This window comes from Schistocerca americana, chromosome 2 (assembly GCF_021461395.2).
Source record: "Schistocerca americana isolate TAMUIC-IGC-003095 chromosome 2, iqSchAmer2.1, whole genome shotgun sequence".
In the NCBI taxonomy this organism is placed as follows: Eukaryota; Metazoa; Arthropoda; class Insecta; order Orthoptera; family Acrididae; genus Schistocerca; species Schistocerca americana.
Genome location: NC_060120.1, coordinates 686,119,231 through 686,135,188, shown reverse-complemented (window position 1 = coordinate 686,135,188; position 15,958 = coordinate 686,119,231). Strand labels below are relative to the sequence as shown.

The window sequence follows — 15,958 nt, the reverse complement described above, 5'->3', positions numbered from 1 at the left end:
TCCTTCCTTTCTTGGCATTTCTTATTACACTTGTAGTCATTGATGCAACCACTGACTTATGATCACTGACTTATGATCACTGATACCCTCTTCTACATTCACGGAGTCGAAAAGTTCCGGTCTATTTGTTGCTATGAGGTCTAAAACGTTAGCTTCACGAGTTGGTTCTCTAACTATCTGCTCGAAGTAATTCTCGGACAAGGCAGTCAGGATAATGTCACAAGAGTCTCTGTCCCTGGCTCCAGTTCTGATTGTGTGACTATCCCATTCTATACCTGGTAGATTGAAGTCTCCCCCTATTACAATAGTATGATCACGAAACTTCTTCATGACGTTCTGCAGGTTCTCTCTGAGGCGCTCAACTACTACGGTTGCTGATGCAGGTGGTCTATAGAAGCATCCGACTATCATATCTGACCCACCTTTGATACTTAACTTAACCCAGATTATTTCACATTCGCATTCGCTAATAACTTCACTGGATATTATTGAATTCTTTACTGCTATAAATACTCCTCCACCATTGGCGTTTATCCTATCCTTGCGGTATATATTCCATTCTGTGTCTAGGATTTCGTTACTGTTCACTTCCGGTTTTAACCAACTTTCGGTTCCTAATACTATATGCACACTATTTCCTTCAATAAGAGATACTAATTCAGGAACCTTGCCCTGGATACTCCTGCAGTTTACCAATATTACGTTAACTTTTCCTGTTTTTGGTCTCTGAGGACGGACGTTCTTTATCAACGATGATAATGTCCTCTCTGGTAATCCGTCAGGTATTTTATCGTTTCGCCCAAGGGGGGGTCCCTCTAACCTAAAAAAACCCCCGTGTGCACGCCACACGTACTCTGCTACCCTAGTAGCTGCTTCCGGTGTGTAGTGCAAGCCTGACCTGTCTAGGGGGGCCCTACAGTTCTCCACCCAATAACGGAGGTCGATGAATTTGCAACCATTATAGTCGCAGAGTCGTCTGAGCCTCTGGTTTAGACCCTCCACACGGCTCCAAACCAGAGGACCGCGATCGACTCTGGGCACTATGCTGCAGATATTAAGCTCAGCTTGCACTCCGCGTGCGATGCTGGTTGTCTTCACCAAATCAGCCAGCCACCGGAAGGAACCAAGGATGGCCTCAGAACCCAAGCGGCAGGCGTCATTCGTTCCGACATGTGCTACTATCTGCAGCCGGTCACACCCAGTGTGTTCAATAGCTGCCGGAAGGGCCTCCTCCACATTACGGACGAGATCCCCCGGCAAGCACACCGAGTGCACACTGGCATTCTTCCCCGACCTACCCGCTATTTTCCTGAGGGGCTCCATAACCCGCCTAACGTTGGAGCTCCCTATAACTAATAGGCCCGCCCTCTGTGACTGTCGGGACCTTGCCGGAGAATCGGCCACTGGCCCAACAGGCGAGGCATCCTGTGGTGGCTCGGATACAATGTCGTCATCACTAGGAAGCACCCCGTACCTGTTGGAAAGGGGTAAGGCAGCTGCCACGCGGCCAGATCCCACCTTTGCCTTTCGGCCAGGCACGCGCGAGCCCACCACTGTCCGCCATTCACCCTGGAGTGATGGCTGACCGGTAAGATGCTCACTGCCGGAAGACGCAGCGACATCAGGGGTTCCATGTGATTCCAAGGCCACCGAAGTAGGCATAGGTCTCACCACAGTTGCCCCAACGCCACTACGAGCCGACGCCTGCGCCTCGAGCTCGATGAGCCTAACAGACAAAGCCTCCACCTGCCCCCGAAGAGTGGCCAATTCTCCTTGCGTCCGCTCACAACAACCACAGTCCCTACACATGACTATGTTTACCCTACTCTATACGGTGACAAATTCCCAAGATAATCTTCTGATGAGCTACTCTGATAATCAAGAAACACTCACTGAAATACGAGACACGAAAACTACGCTAGGTTTTCCCAGAAAAACTATTTAAAAGCTAAGCGCAGCAAATAAGTACAAAAACGCTTTATACAAACAGTACTCGCTGCTGCTGGTGCTCTCGCTCTGGCTGTCACAAGACAACTGCTGATTCAAGTGACTAGTGGCTAACGGCCGCGAAACAAACAAAAGACGGTTTTAGGGCGCTTTCTGTTCTAAACGATCAAGAAAACACTAAGAAATCTAACACGAAAACTACGTAAAGTTTTATCAAGAACTGTTAGTTACTATGCAGAGCAGATAAACACAAATAGAATCCCTTCCTTAGTGGAAGGTCGTAAACAAAATGCAAAATAAACGCTTTATACAAACAGTACTCGCTGCTGCTGGTACTCTCGCTCTGGCTGTCACAAGACAACTGCTGATTCAAGTGACTAGTGGCTAACGGCCGCGAAACAAACAAAAGACGGTTTTAGGGCGCTTTCTGTTCTAAACGATCAAGAAAACACTAAGAAATCTAACACGAAAACTACGTAAAGTTTTATCAAGAACTGTTAGTTACTATGCAGAGCAGATAAACACAAATAGAATCCCTCCCTTAGTGGATGGTCGTAAACAAAATGCAAAATAAACGCTTTATACAAACAGTACTCGCTGCTGCTGGTGCTCTCGCTCTGGCTGTCACAAGACAACTGCTGATTCAAGTGACTAGTGGCTAACGGCCGCGAAAGAAACAAAAGACGGTTTTAGGGCGCTTTCTGTTCTAAACGATCAAGAAAACACTAAGAAATCTAACACGAAAACTACATAAAGTTTTATCAAGAACTGTTAGTTACTATGCAGAGCAGATAAACACAAATAGAATCCCTTCCTTAGTGGAAGGTCGTAAACAAAATGCAAAATAAACGCTTTATACAAACAGTACTCGCTGCTGCTGGTGCTCTCGCTCTGGCTGTCACAAGACAACTGCTGATTCAAGTGACTAGTGGCTAACGGCCGCGAAACAAACAAAAGACGGTTTTAGGGCGCTTTCTGTTCTAAACGATCAAGAAAACACTAAGAAATCTAACACGAAAACTACGTAAAGTTTTATCAAGAACTGTTAGTTACTATGCAGAGTAGATAAACACAAATAGAATCCCTTCCTTAGTGGAAGGTCGTAAACAAAATGCAAAATAAACGCTTTATACAAACAGTACTCGCTGCTGCTGGTGCTCTCGCTCTGGCTGTCACAAGACAAATTCGTATGTAAAGAATTCGTGTTAGTATTTTTCAGCTGTGAATTATTAAACTGATAGTTCGGTAATTTTCACATTTGTCAACACCTGCTTTCTTTGGGATTGGAATTATTATATTCTTCTTGAAGTATTAGGATATTTCACATGTCTCATATACCTTGCTCACCAAATGGGAGAGTTTTGTCAGGTCTGGCTCTCCCAAGGCTGTCAGTAGTTCTAATGGAATGTTGTCTACTCCCGGGGCCTTGTTTCGACTCGGGTCTTTCAGTACTCTGCCGAACTCTTCACACAGTGTCTTATCCCCCATTTAATCGTCGTCTAAATCCTCTTCCATTTCCATAAAATTGTCCTCAAGTACATTGCCCTTGTATAGACCCTCTATATACTCCTTCCACCTTTTTGCTTTCCCTTCTTTGCTTAGAACTGGGTTTCCATCTGAGCTCTTGATATTCATAAAAGTGGTTTTCTTTTCTCCGAAGGTCTCTTTCATATTTCTGTAGGCAGTATCTATCTTACACCCTAGTGAGATAAGCCTCTACATCCTTACATTTGTCCTCTAGGCATCCCTGCTTAGCCAGTTTGCACTTCCTGTCGATCTCATTTTTGAGACGTTTGTATTCCTTTTTGCCTGCTTCATTTACTGCATTTTTATATTTTCTCCTTTCATCAATTAAATTCAATATTTCTTCTGTTACCCAAGGATTTCTACTAGCTCTCGTCTTTTTATCTACTTGATCCTCTGCTACCTTCACTATTTCATCTCTCAAAGCAACGCATTCTTCTTCTGCTGTGTTTCATTCCCCTATTCTTGTCAATCGTTCCCTAATGCTCTCCCTGAAGCTCTCTACAACCTCTAGTTCTTTCAATTTATCCAGGTTCCGTCTCCTCAAATTCCCACCTTTTTCCAGTTTCTTTTGTTTTAATCTACTGTTCATATCCAATAGATTGTGGTCAGAGTCCACATCTGCCCCTGGAAATGTCTTAAAATTTAAAACCTGGTACCTAAATCTCTGTCTTACCATTATATAATCTGTCTGATACTTTCTAGTATCTCCAGGCTTCTTTCACGTGTACAACCTTCTTTTATGATTCTTGAACCAAGTGTTAGCTATGATTAAGTTATGCTCTGTGCAAAATTCTACCAGACGGCTTCCTCTTTCCTTTCTTACCCCCAGTCTGTATTCACCTACCATGTTTCCTTCTCTCCCTTTTCCTACTCTCGAATTCCAGTCACCCATGACTATTAAATTTTCGTCTCCCTTCACTACCTGAATAATTTCTTTTATCTCATCTTACATTTCATCAATTTCTTCATCATCTGCAGAGCTAGTTGGCAAATAAACTTGTACTACTGTGGTAGACGTGGGCTTCGTATCTATCTTGGCCACTATAATGTGTTCACTATGCTGTTTGTAGTAGTTTACCCGCATTCCTATTTTCCTATTCATTATTAAACCTACTCCTGCATTACCCCTATTGATTTTGTGTTTATAACCCTCTAGTGACCTGACCAGAAGTCTTGTTCGTCCTGCCACCGAACTTCACTAATTCCCACTATATCTAACTTTAACCTATCCATTTCCCTTTTTAAATTTTGTAACCTACCTGCCCTATTATGGGATCTGACATTCTACGCTCCGATCCGTAGAATGCCAGTTTTCTTTCTCCTGATGACAACATCCTCCTCAGTAGTCCCCGCCCGGAGATCCGAATGGGGGACTATTTTACCTCCAGAATATTTTACCCAAGAGGACGCCATCATCATTTAACCATACAGTAAGGCTGCATGCCCTCGGGAAAATTTATGGCTGTAGTTTCCCCTTGCTTTCAGCCATTTGCAGTAGCAGCATAGCAAGGCCATTTTGGTTAGTGTTACAAGACCAGTTCGGTCAATCGTCCAGACTGTTGCCCCTGCATTTACTGAAAAGGCTGCTGCCCCTCTTCAGGAATCACACCTTTGTCTGGCCTCTCAACAGATACCCCTCCTCTGTGATTGCACCCACTGTACTGCTATCTGTATTGCTGAGGCACGCAAATTGCCCCACCAACGACAAGGTCCATGGTTCATGTGGGGGAGGGGGGGTGTCAAAGTTGATATGTCAAATATCAGATTTCTTTGACATAAATATTCGTCAAATATTTGTCATAGAAATTTGATAGTGTAATAGGGAACTTTGTCAAACCTCGCCTGTCATCAAATAAATATGATCAAATCTGGGGCCTTGTGGAATATTTGATCATAAAAGTTGCTTGTCTTCTGTTCACTGCCATGTGAAATGTTACCACTTCGAGCGCTAGCATCGCTGCAGTGTTCTGTCACCAGTAGTGTGTTTGTAAACATGGGTGTGAAGCTTAATTTGTATGTGCCATCAACTAAAAAATTAATAGAAATGTATGAAGCTGATGAGGCACTTTACAACGTAAGACACCCAAAAAAATGCGGAGGTCATTAGCCTTGAGATACTGAGATACAGCGGACGATATAAAAAAGAAAATTAATGACCTCCACTCCAGCTATTCTCACGAGAAAGCAAAAGAATGCATGCATGCGTGCTTGTGCGTGTGCATGTGTGTGCGTGCATGTGTGTGCGTGCATGTGTGTGCGTGCATGTGTGTGCGTGCATGTGTGTGCGTGCATGTGTGTGCGTGCATGCATGTGTGCGTGCGCATGCATGCGTGCGCATGTGCGCGCGTATTATATTTTTGTACTCAGGATGCCCCACATTGTAAAGCGGCTCATTAGCGTCATACATTTCTATTAATTTGGAAGTTGTGGGACACAAAATGTAATTACTACTTTGATCTACAATAAAATAGTTCCTAATGCACATAAAGTGCATTGAACATTTATTTACTTTCAGATACTGGTCCCCTAGTGCTTTATAAAGCTTCACAAGTTTCAGGTATTATTTTACTTAGTGGGCAATGGACACTGTGGCATTAGAGTGCTGTACTACAAGCTAGAGTAACTCTCTCCTGTAGCAAGGAATCTGAATTTTACTGTGAGTCTGTCTTCTGCAGCTATAGCAGTTCTTACGTGAGTATTGTGCTTTGTGATATGACGAGACACTTCACTGAGCAAATACTGAAATGTACAACTTGTGTCCTCCACTAGAAGCTTGCGTAATAAATTTTGTTGAATGCTTTTATTGTTTCTTTGTAAAACCCATGGCTTCACCCAGGTAGGTTTCTTTTTTTTCTCCCGCTTCTCTTCCAAATGCGCACACAGTGCTAGTGTGGTACATGCAACTGTGCATAACAAGAAGTTGTTGCCAGCCATCTTGAACTTTGACAAAAAACATGATGACAATGAAATACCCCTTTTTAGTGCAATGTCAAATATTTTTGTCAAAGAAATTTGATGAATATTTGATCAAATCTTTGACAAAGAAATATGATAGTGTAATACCAGCCTAAGATGGCACTGTGGAAGACTTGGTGCTGTTTGTTGTATTTAATACCAAGGGCCACAACTTGTCTAATTTCATCCTCCTCCTTTTCTGGTAAAGTTACTTTTGTATTTTGAATTTCTACGGCCCCTCTGTACACCCTAGCATAATAATGATTAGATCTTGATAAAACCATAGTACCAGAGAAACAAATTTGTTGGTTCTCAGGTCCCAGGGCTTGACTTGTTACTACAGATTTATCATTGTTGTGCTTACACCTTAAGACTGGTGTTAATGCTTCTTTTCATAGTTCCTGTGTTTACTTGACAACAGTGCAAGGAATGTTATGTATTCATGCTGTGTTAAATGGCATGCATAGATCCTTTGATGTGTTTAAATATTCACACAACTTTCTTGTCGGTTTAAACGCTGTGTCAGTACTGTGTCTGAGTGTTCTGTTGATGACATCTGTGATAGCTTTTTACAAATGAGAGGGAAACTTTCTATTTAATTGGTACGTTTCATTAGCAGTGCCAGATATTTTAGAGTGTAGTACTCTATTTATCTCTCTTCACAGTAGCCGTTTCTCAAATGATCAAGCTCATACTCAAAGTATTGCTGTTCACAATTTTGGGCCTTAGTCGTAAATAAAACGAACAGCTCTTCATCACAACAAGCTCGATAACATACGCTGATGCCTCTCTGCAATCAGCAGCTGTCTGTCATGAATTGGCTGTTGTGTAGATATGTATAAAGTGTAGGGTGTGCTGAGATTGTTTGAGATTGGAACTGCTTTCCGAGTTGTTGTAGTCCCGGATGCTGTCCCTAGCATTGGAAGACAAAGCGAAGGGCAGATTTTGCCTTGGACTGTGGCTTAATACCCACAAAACAAAAGTCACCAGTCCTTTTCTTCTTCTTATTCTTCTTCTTCTTTTTTATCATGACATACAGAGGATGATGCACTGTTAGCCGAAACAGGCAGAAGATCTGCTGTTTTGGTGCTGCACATTTTGGCCATTTGATGGAGATAAACTCGTGCTACAGTGTTCTTCGACATACCAGTGATGTATAGAAGCGGGCACAGAAACAGTTAAGTGAAAAATCTGTGAAATACGCACATTTATTTGTATATACAAGGTGACTTTGGAACTTTCATTTGTATGAGACTGCTTGTACAAGATTCATTGTCGATTTGAAGATCTAGATTCATGTATTTTATTTTTCACGTCACTTCTGCATAATCTTTTATTGATTGTATCAATACTCGTTTGTATTGTGATATAATGGGAAATTTCAAACATTCGCGAGTGCCATGATAAACTCATACTATTACTGACAGTTACAGGATTAAACTTAATTGCACTCCTCTAATATTTTTGAGATCAGTAGACCTGTCCTCCTCCAAAACAATTGCTCTCTAATTTCGTTGTACAATTATGAGAGGGAGGCTATTTTTAAGAATTTTCAGATGCTTCTGAATTGATATTTTCGTAAGTTACTGGTATGAGTGTTTTGGATACATAACTTATTTCATAGCAAATCAGCATTTATGGTTCATGGTTCTGCCAAAGAATAAATCAACCCCGAATTTCACTGTATATCAACACAAATAAACATGCATTTTTCAGAATTTTTGGAAGCTACCATTTATTTTCATTTGCATAATCTGTGAGAAATTTGTAGTAAATCGGCATTTGTGATTTAGTTACTATATCAGTTGTTAAACCTAGTTTTCCCTTGAAGAGAAGTAGCCCTATAAATTATCTGCATTAATTGTAAATTAACTCTGTTTTTGAGTTTGCTAACAACTGTAATTAACCTCAAAACATTGTAGGAAAGAGGTAATATTTAACACAGGTTTTTGTGGTGTCTTAATAGAAATTTTGCTTTGTGTATGACAGTGAAAGTGACAGGAAAGGACACCAGATGCACTGGGAGTGTATGCTTGGGGGCCTCTTTCAATATGTCGAGGAAGCTATCCCAGTAGTCATTGAGGAACAGCATGCAAGCAGCTGCAGATTGTGGTGCACATTGGAACAAATAATGCATGTCATCTGGCTTCTGAGGTCATACTTGGGTCATGCCAGAGACTGGCAGAGAAGGTTGATGAAACTAGCGTTGTGCACAGTGTTTCAATACAGTTCACAATTTGCAGCATTGTCCCCAGAAATGATCATAGCCCCTTGATTCTGAGTCAAGTGGAAGGACTGAACCAGAGACTTCGAAGGTTCTGTGGCAAGCTAGGGTGTGACTTTGTGGACTTGTGCCACATGGTTGAGAACCATAGGGTCCCCCTACATGGATCAGGTGTGCACTACAAATTAGAGGCTGCTACTCAGGTAGCTGACTGTGTGTGTGTGTGTGTGTGTGTGTGTGTGTGTGTGTGTGTGTGTGTCTCTCTCTCTCTCTCTCTCTCTCTCTCTCTCTCTCTCTCTCTCAGGGAAACATTCCACGTGGGAAAAATATATCTAATAACAAAGATGATGTAACTTACCAAACGAAAGTGTTGATGTTGATAGTCACACTATCAAACACACACACACACACAAAATTCAAGCTTTCGCAACCCACAATTGCTGCATCAGGAAAGAGGGAAGGAGAGAGAAACACGAAAGGATGTGGGTTTACCATCTCTCTTAAAGACGACCTAGGCTGTAGGGAAGGGACCGTTTGATGTGGAATGGGTGGCAGCTGTCATAATGGAGGTACTGTTGCTTGTTGGTGGGTTTGATGTGGACGGATGTGGGTCCAAGGCCAGCTCCACACATCCGTCCACATCAAACCCACCAACAAGCAACAGTACCTCCATTATGACAGCTGCCACCCACTCCACATCAAACGGTCCCTTCCATACAGCCTAGGTCTTCATGGCAAACGAATGTGCTCCAGCCCGGAATCCCTGAACCATTACACCAACAACCTGAAAACAGCTTTTGCATCCCGCAACTACCTTCCCGACCTGGTACAGAGGCAAATTACCAGAGCCATTTCCTCATCCCCTCAAACCCAGAACCTCCCACAGAAGAACCCCAAAAGTGCCCCACTTGTGACAGGATACTTTCCGGGACTGGATCAGACTCTGAATGTGGCTCTCCAGCAGGGATAAGACTTCCTCAAATCCTGCCCTGAAATGAGCTCCATCCTTCATGAAATCCTCCCCACTCCACCAAGAGTGTCTTTCCGCCGTCCACCTAACCTTCGTAACCTCTTGGTTCATCCCTATGAAATCCCCAAACCACCTTCCCTATCCTCTGGCTCCTACCCTTGTAACCGCCCGCAGTGAGAAACCTGTCCCATGCACCCTCCCACCACCACCTACTCCAGTCCTGTAACCCGGAAGATGTACACGATGAAAGGCAGAGCCACGTGTGAAAGCACCCACATGATTTACCAACTGACCTGCCTACACTGTGAAGCTTTCTATGTGGAAATGACCAGCAACAAACTGTCCATTCACATGAATGGACACAGGCAGACAGTGTTTGTTGGTAATGAGGATCACCCTGTGGCTAAACATGACTTGGTGCATGGCTAGCACATCTTGGCACAGTGTTACACCATCCGGGTTATCTGGATACTTCCCACTAACACCAACCTATCAGAACTCCAGAGATGGGAACTTGCCATTCAGTATATCCTCTCTTCCCATTACCCACCAGGCCTCAACCTCCCCTAATTTCAAGTTGCCGCCACTCATACCTCACCTGTCACTCAACATCATCTTTGCCTCTGTGCTTCCCCCTCGACTGACATCTCTGCTCAAACTCTTTGTCTTTACAAATGTCTGCTTGTGTCTGTATATGTGTGTGTGTGTGTGTGTGTGTGTGTGTGTGTGTGTGTGTGTGTGTGTGTGTGTGTGTGTCTGGGCGCGTGCGCGCGCCAGTGTATACCTGTCCTTTTTTCCCCCTAAGGTAAGTCTTTCCGCTGCTGGGATTGGAATGACTCCTTACCCTCTCCCTTAAAACCCACATCCTTCCGTCTTTCCCTCTCCTTCCCTCTTTCCTGATGAAGCAACTGTTGGTTGCGAAAGCTTGAATTTTGTGTGTGTGTTTGTGTGTCTATCAACATGTCAACGCTTTCGTTTGGTAAGTTATATCATCTTTGTTTTTAGATATGTTTTTCCCACGTGGAATGTTTCCATATATATATATATGTCTGCTTGTGTCTGCTGTATATGTGTGGATGGATATGTGTGTGTGTGTGCGCGAGTGTATACCCATCCTTTTTTCCCCCTAAGGTAAGTCTTTCCGCTCCCGGGATTGGAATGACTCCTTACCCTCTCCCTTAAAACCCACTTCCTTTCGTCTTTCTCTCTTTCCTGATGAGGCAACAGTTTGTTGCAAAAGCTTGAATTTTGTGTGTATGTATGTGTCTGCTTGTGTTTCCATCGACCTGCCACTGCTTTCGTATGGTAAGTCACATCATCTTTGATATATATATATATACATAGTGCAAAGTTCATAGTGTTCGTGAAAAGCAGTGAAGCTCACATAACACTAGCTGCAAAAAGCTAGTTGAAACCTGAAACTGATAGCAGTGAGGTTTTTACGAAATTGTGTATATCAAAAGGATACGCAAATGGGGAAGTGGAGATGGTGTATTTGTCATAGTAGACAGGACTGAAATCCACTGTGATAGAAATTGAAGTTGCATGTGGGACTTTTTGGGAAAAACTCAGTATCAAGGTGGACATAGAATAATTGGATCCTTCTACTGTCCACCAGACTCATCTCCTGATGTAATTGATAACTTTAGAGAAAACCTCAGTTCACTTGTACGTAAGTTCCCCAATCATACTTTAATCATTCGTGGAGACTTCAATCATCCAACAATTAATTGGAAAAATTACATTTTTGTTAGTAGTGGCCTTGATAAAACATCCTGTGAAACGTTACTAAATGCCTTCTCAGAAAACTACCTAGAACAGATAGCTAGGAACCCCACTCATTATGGAAATATGTTGGATATAATGGCAACAAATAGACCAGACCTCTTTTGGGATATCCATATTGAAATTGGTATCAGTGACCATGATACGGTTGTGGCAACAGTGCTTACCAAAGTAGAAAGGACAACTGAACCAAGCAGAAAGATTTATATGTTTAGTAAACTAGATAAAAAGGCAGTAGTTCATATCTCTATGAGGAACTTAAAACTTTCATGACAGGGCAGGAGCATGTAGAGGAACTGTGATTAAAGTTTAAACAATAATTGACCATGTAATCGATAGATCTGTACCAAGTAAAACAGTTCATAGTGGGAGGGAACCTCCATTGTATACAGCCACTGTAAACAACCTTTCAAGAAACAGAGGTTACTGCATTAGTAGGTATAAAACAAAGTGTAGGGCTATAGATAAAGAGATGCTTAATGAAATGCGTTTGGCTGTCAAGAGAGCAATGCGTGATGCGTTTAATGACAATCATAGGAGAATATTGTCAAATGATATTTCACAAAACCCAAAGAGATTCTGGTCATATGCGAGTGCTGTTAGTGGCACCGAAGTTTGTGCCCAGTCCCTAGCGAGTGAGACATGAACTGAAATTGACGGTAGCAAAGTAAAACCTGAAATGCTTTACTCGGTTTTCTAATGTTCATTTACCAAGGAAAACCCAGGAGAATTACTCCAATTTAATCAGGTACCGCTGAAAAGATGAATGAAGCAAGTATTAGCACCAGTGGTGTTGGGAAGTTGAAACAATCTATAGGGCACAATTCAAGCCTCGTCAGATTCTGTACTGAATGTGCAGCTGAGTTAGCCCTTCTTGTAACTATAACGTATTACAGATCCCTCAAACAGGCAAACCATGCTCATTTCTCGGAAAAAAAACAGCACAGGTCACACCCATCAACAAGAAGCGTAGTAGGAGTGATCTGCAAAACTACCATCCAATGTCCTTGACATTGATTTGTTGTAGGATCTTCAAACATCTTCTGAGCTCAAACATAATATGGTACCTTGAACAGAATGACCTCCTCAGTGGCAACCAGAATGCATTTCAAAAACATTGATCATGTGAAACTGAACTTGTGCTTTTTGCACTTGACATACAGAAAGCTTTGGATCAAGGCAGGCAGGTACATGCAGTATTTCTTTATTTCCGAAAAGCATTTGACTCAGTACCACACTGGTGCTTATTCTCAGGTGACGATCATGAGGGGAATGAAGTGAAAATAGTGACTGGATTGAGGACTGTTTGATAGGGAGGATACAGATGTTATTTTGGATGGAGAGTACATTGTCAGATGTAGAAGTAACTTCAGGTGTGCCCCAGGGAAGTGCATTGGTACCCTCACTGTTCATGTTGTACTTTATGTCCTTGCAGACAAAATTAATGGTAACCTCAGACTTTTTACAGATGATGAAGTTATCTATAATGAAATACTATGTGTAAGAAGCTGCATAAATATTCAAGCAGATCTCAATAAGATTTCAAAGTGGTGCAAAGACTGGCAACTTGCTTTAAATCTTCAGAAACATAAAATTGTGCCCTTCACAAAACAAAACAAAATCTTAATATCCTAAATACCTGGGTTAACACTTTGTAGGGATATGAAATTGAGTGATCAGTTAGACTCAGTTGTGGGTGAAGCAGGTTATAGGCTATGGTTTATTGGCAAAATATTGGTGAAGTGCAATGAACCTACAAAGGAGATTACTTACTAATCATTCGTGTAACTTGTTCTAAATACTGGACAAGAATGTAGGACCCCCACCAAATAGGACTAACAGGATGTTGAATGTGTACAGAGAAGGACAGCATGAAGATGACAGGTTTGTTTGATCCGTGGGAGAGAGGCCCAGAGATACTGAAGGATCTGAACAGGAGGACTCTTGAAGATAGACATAAACTATCATGAGAAAGTCTATTGACAAATTTTCAAGAACTTTCTTTAAATGGTGATGGTAGGAATATACTAAAATCCCCTGTGCATCACTCACACAGGGATCATGAGGATAAGATTAGAATAATTACGGCATGCACAGAGGCATTCAATCATTCTTCCTGCCCTCCATATGTGAGTAGGATGGGAAGAAACGCTCATAACTGGTAATGTGGGCTGTACCCTCTGTCATGTACCTCATGGTGGTTTGCAGAGTATCTGTAGATGTAGATGATGACATGAATAGGCTACATATAAATACAGTCTGTTATATTCTAGAGTAATGAGCCTGTTTTATTAGTGTACATGTCAATTGCATTATTAATGAAGTATGCTTTGTAAATTGTAAACTTTGTACTATCACTATAGCATGTCACTGTTCTAGAATACACTAGGTAATCAGAAACATAAAAAAGTCTGCAACCAAACATAAAACATTGAAGTAAGCTTAAAAAACCATGATACAGTTTTTCAATTGTTATCAATCCTTTTATTATGTTTATTTTTGTATGATGGATGTAGGAAAATAGTGCTTTATTAAGTTTTTTGGTTTCATTTGTACAGATACAGATTACTGTCAATGACATATCAGAAACACGAATGGATTTTGGGATGCTTCCAGAGAACTGTACAAAACATTTGCCCATAACAGTATTCAATAGAGGAAATTTTGATGCACCAGTATGCATAGCTGTGGAGGAGGTATGATTGTGTGTTTGCCATTTATTAATTACAGCTTATAGTCCTTCCCACTCAGAATGCAACAAAATTAAACATAGTAATGTGCATTTTAGGTATAAATACCCACCCTTCATCCACCACATAATCAAGTTTTGGAAGAAATAATTCCTCACAAACTATGTTTTATTTATCTTGCATTCTTCCTTCCACCTCGTTGTCCAAAAGTAGAGTTTGTCATATAATGATTGAAATACATTTCTTTGCCTTTTCCGCCATTTAGTAACATCAGAACACCTGTTTACAACTCTTCTACACAGAAATGAAACAAAATAACAAACATCCTCAAATAAAGACATAGTATGTTCCCAGGACAAAATCAAAACACAGAGTGAGATGCAATTTGCCATATTTATAATTTTACATTTCCTGCAAGAATTTTTGAGAAACAGAAACTTTTTAATTATAATAACTTTACAATTAGAACACTAATTTTTGACAATAGTACTCAATTTTAGGAATGAGAAAATTATGGTTACAGGAATACAGTATTGGCTATGCAAATCCCTTTTAATTAAAACTGTGTTCTAGAATATGAAACTTTCTGTCATTAGCAATTTTTCGAAGAAAATATTTAAGAAAAAGAAAATTGTTCTTTCAGAATGGAGAAAAGATGATTTCAGCATTAATACAAACAACTTTTATTTGTGCAGCAGTAATGTAAATTCCCGGATGGAACAATACATAAAATTTTCCTTGTTTCCTGTGTAGAATTTATTTGCAGCAGGTGCTTGGTAGACATTGTAATTTCATTCTATTTCTTTAAACAAAATAATTTTTAATAAAACTAATTTTACAATCAAGAGACTGATAACTAAATACTGAATAATATGTTAAATTTGAAACATCTAATAAACTTTCATCAGTTTTTGGGACTTACTGATTATAGGTTACATATTTAATACACAGTATAAAAGTAAAAGAAAAGTGTTTTTCAGCTCATTACTTCTCTCTTTCATTTTAATTACTTCCTTTATTTTACGATCACTAATGTGATGACAAACACTTATTAGCCATGTGTCAAACATACGTGTTGTACTTAACTATAGCCTAAAAGACATGCATTTGTTTGTTACAACATTGTTGTTTGTTGTTGTGGTCTTCAGTCCTGAGACTGGTTTGATGCAGCTCTCCATGCTACTCTATCCTGTGCAAGCTTCATCATCTCCCAGTACCTACTGCAACCTACATCCTTCAGAATCTGCTTAGTGTATTCATCTCTTGGTCTCCCTCTATGATTATTACCCTCCACGCTGCCCTCCAATGCTAAATTTGTGATCCCTTGATGCCTCAAAACATGTCCTACCAACCGATCCCTTCTTCTAGTCAAGTTGTGCCACAAACTTCTCTTCTCCCCAATCCTATTCAATACCTCCTCATTAGTTATGTGATCTACCCACCTTATCTTCAGCATTCTTCTGTAGCACCACATTTTGAAAGCTTCTATTCTCTTCTTGTCCATACTAGTTATCGTCCATGTTTCACTTCCAAACATGGATACATTCCATACAAATACTTTCAGAAACGACTTCCTGACACTTAAATCTATACTCGATGTTAACAAATTTCTCTTCTTCAGAAACGCTTTCCTTGCCATTGCCAGTCTACATTTTATATCCTCACTACTTCGACCATCATCAGTTATTTTACTCCCTAAATAGCAAAACTCCTTTACTACTTTAAGTGCCTCATTTCCTAATCTAATTCCCTCAGCATCACCCGATTTAATTTGACTACATTCCATTATCCTCGTTTTGCTTTTGTTGATGTTCATCTTATATCCTCCTTTCGAGACACTGTCCATTCCGTTCAACTGCT

General features: G+C 40.9%; 1 protein-coding gene across 1 annotated transcript in view; it reads left to right on the top strand.

Moving 5' to 3' along the window:
- LOC124594792 overlaps positions 1 to 15,958 on the top strand; it is a 333,960-nt gene that overhangs the window by 215,457 nt on the left and 102,545 nt on the right. Inside the window, exon 12 of the mRNA XM_047133210.1 lies at positions 13,967 to 14,104. Coding sequence (XP_046989166.1) covers positions 13,967 to 14,104 — 138 coding nt within the window. The remainder of the gene's footprint in view (positions 1 to 13,966; positions 14,105 to 15,958) is intronic.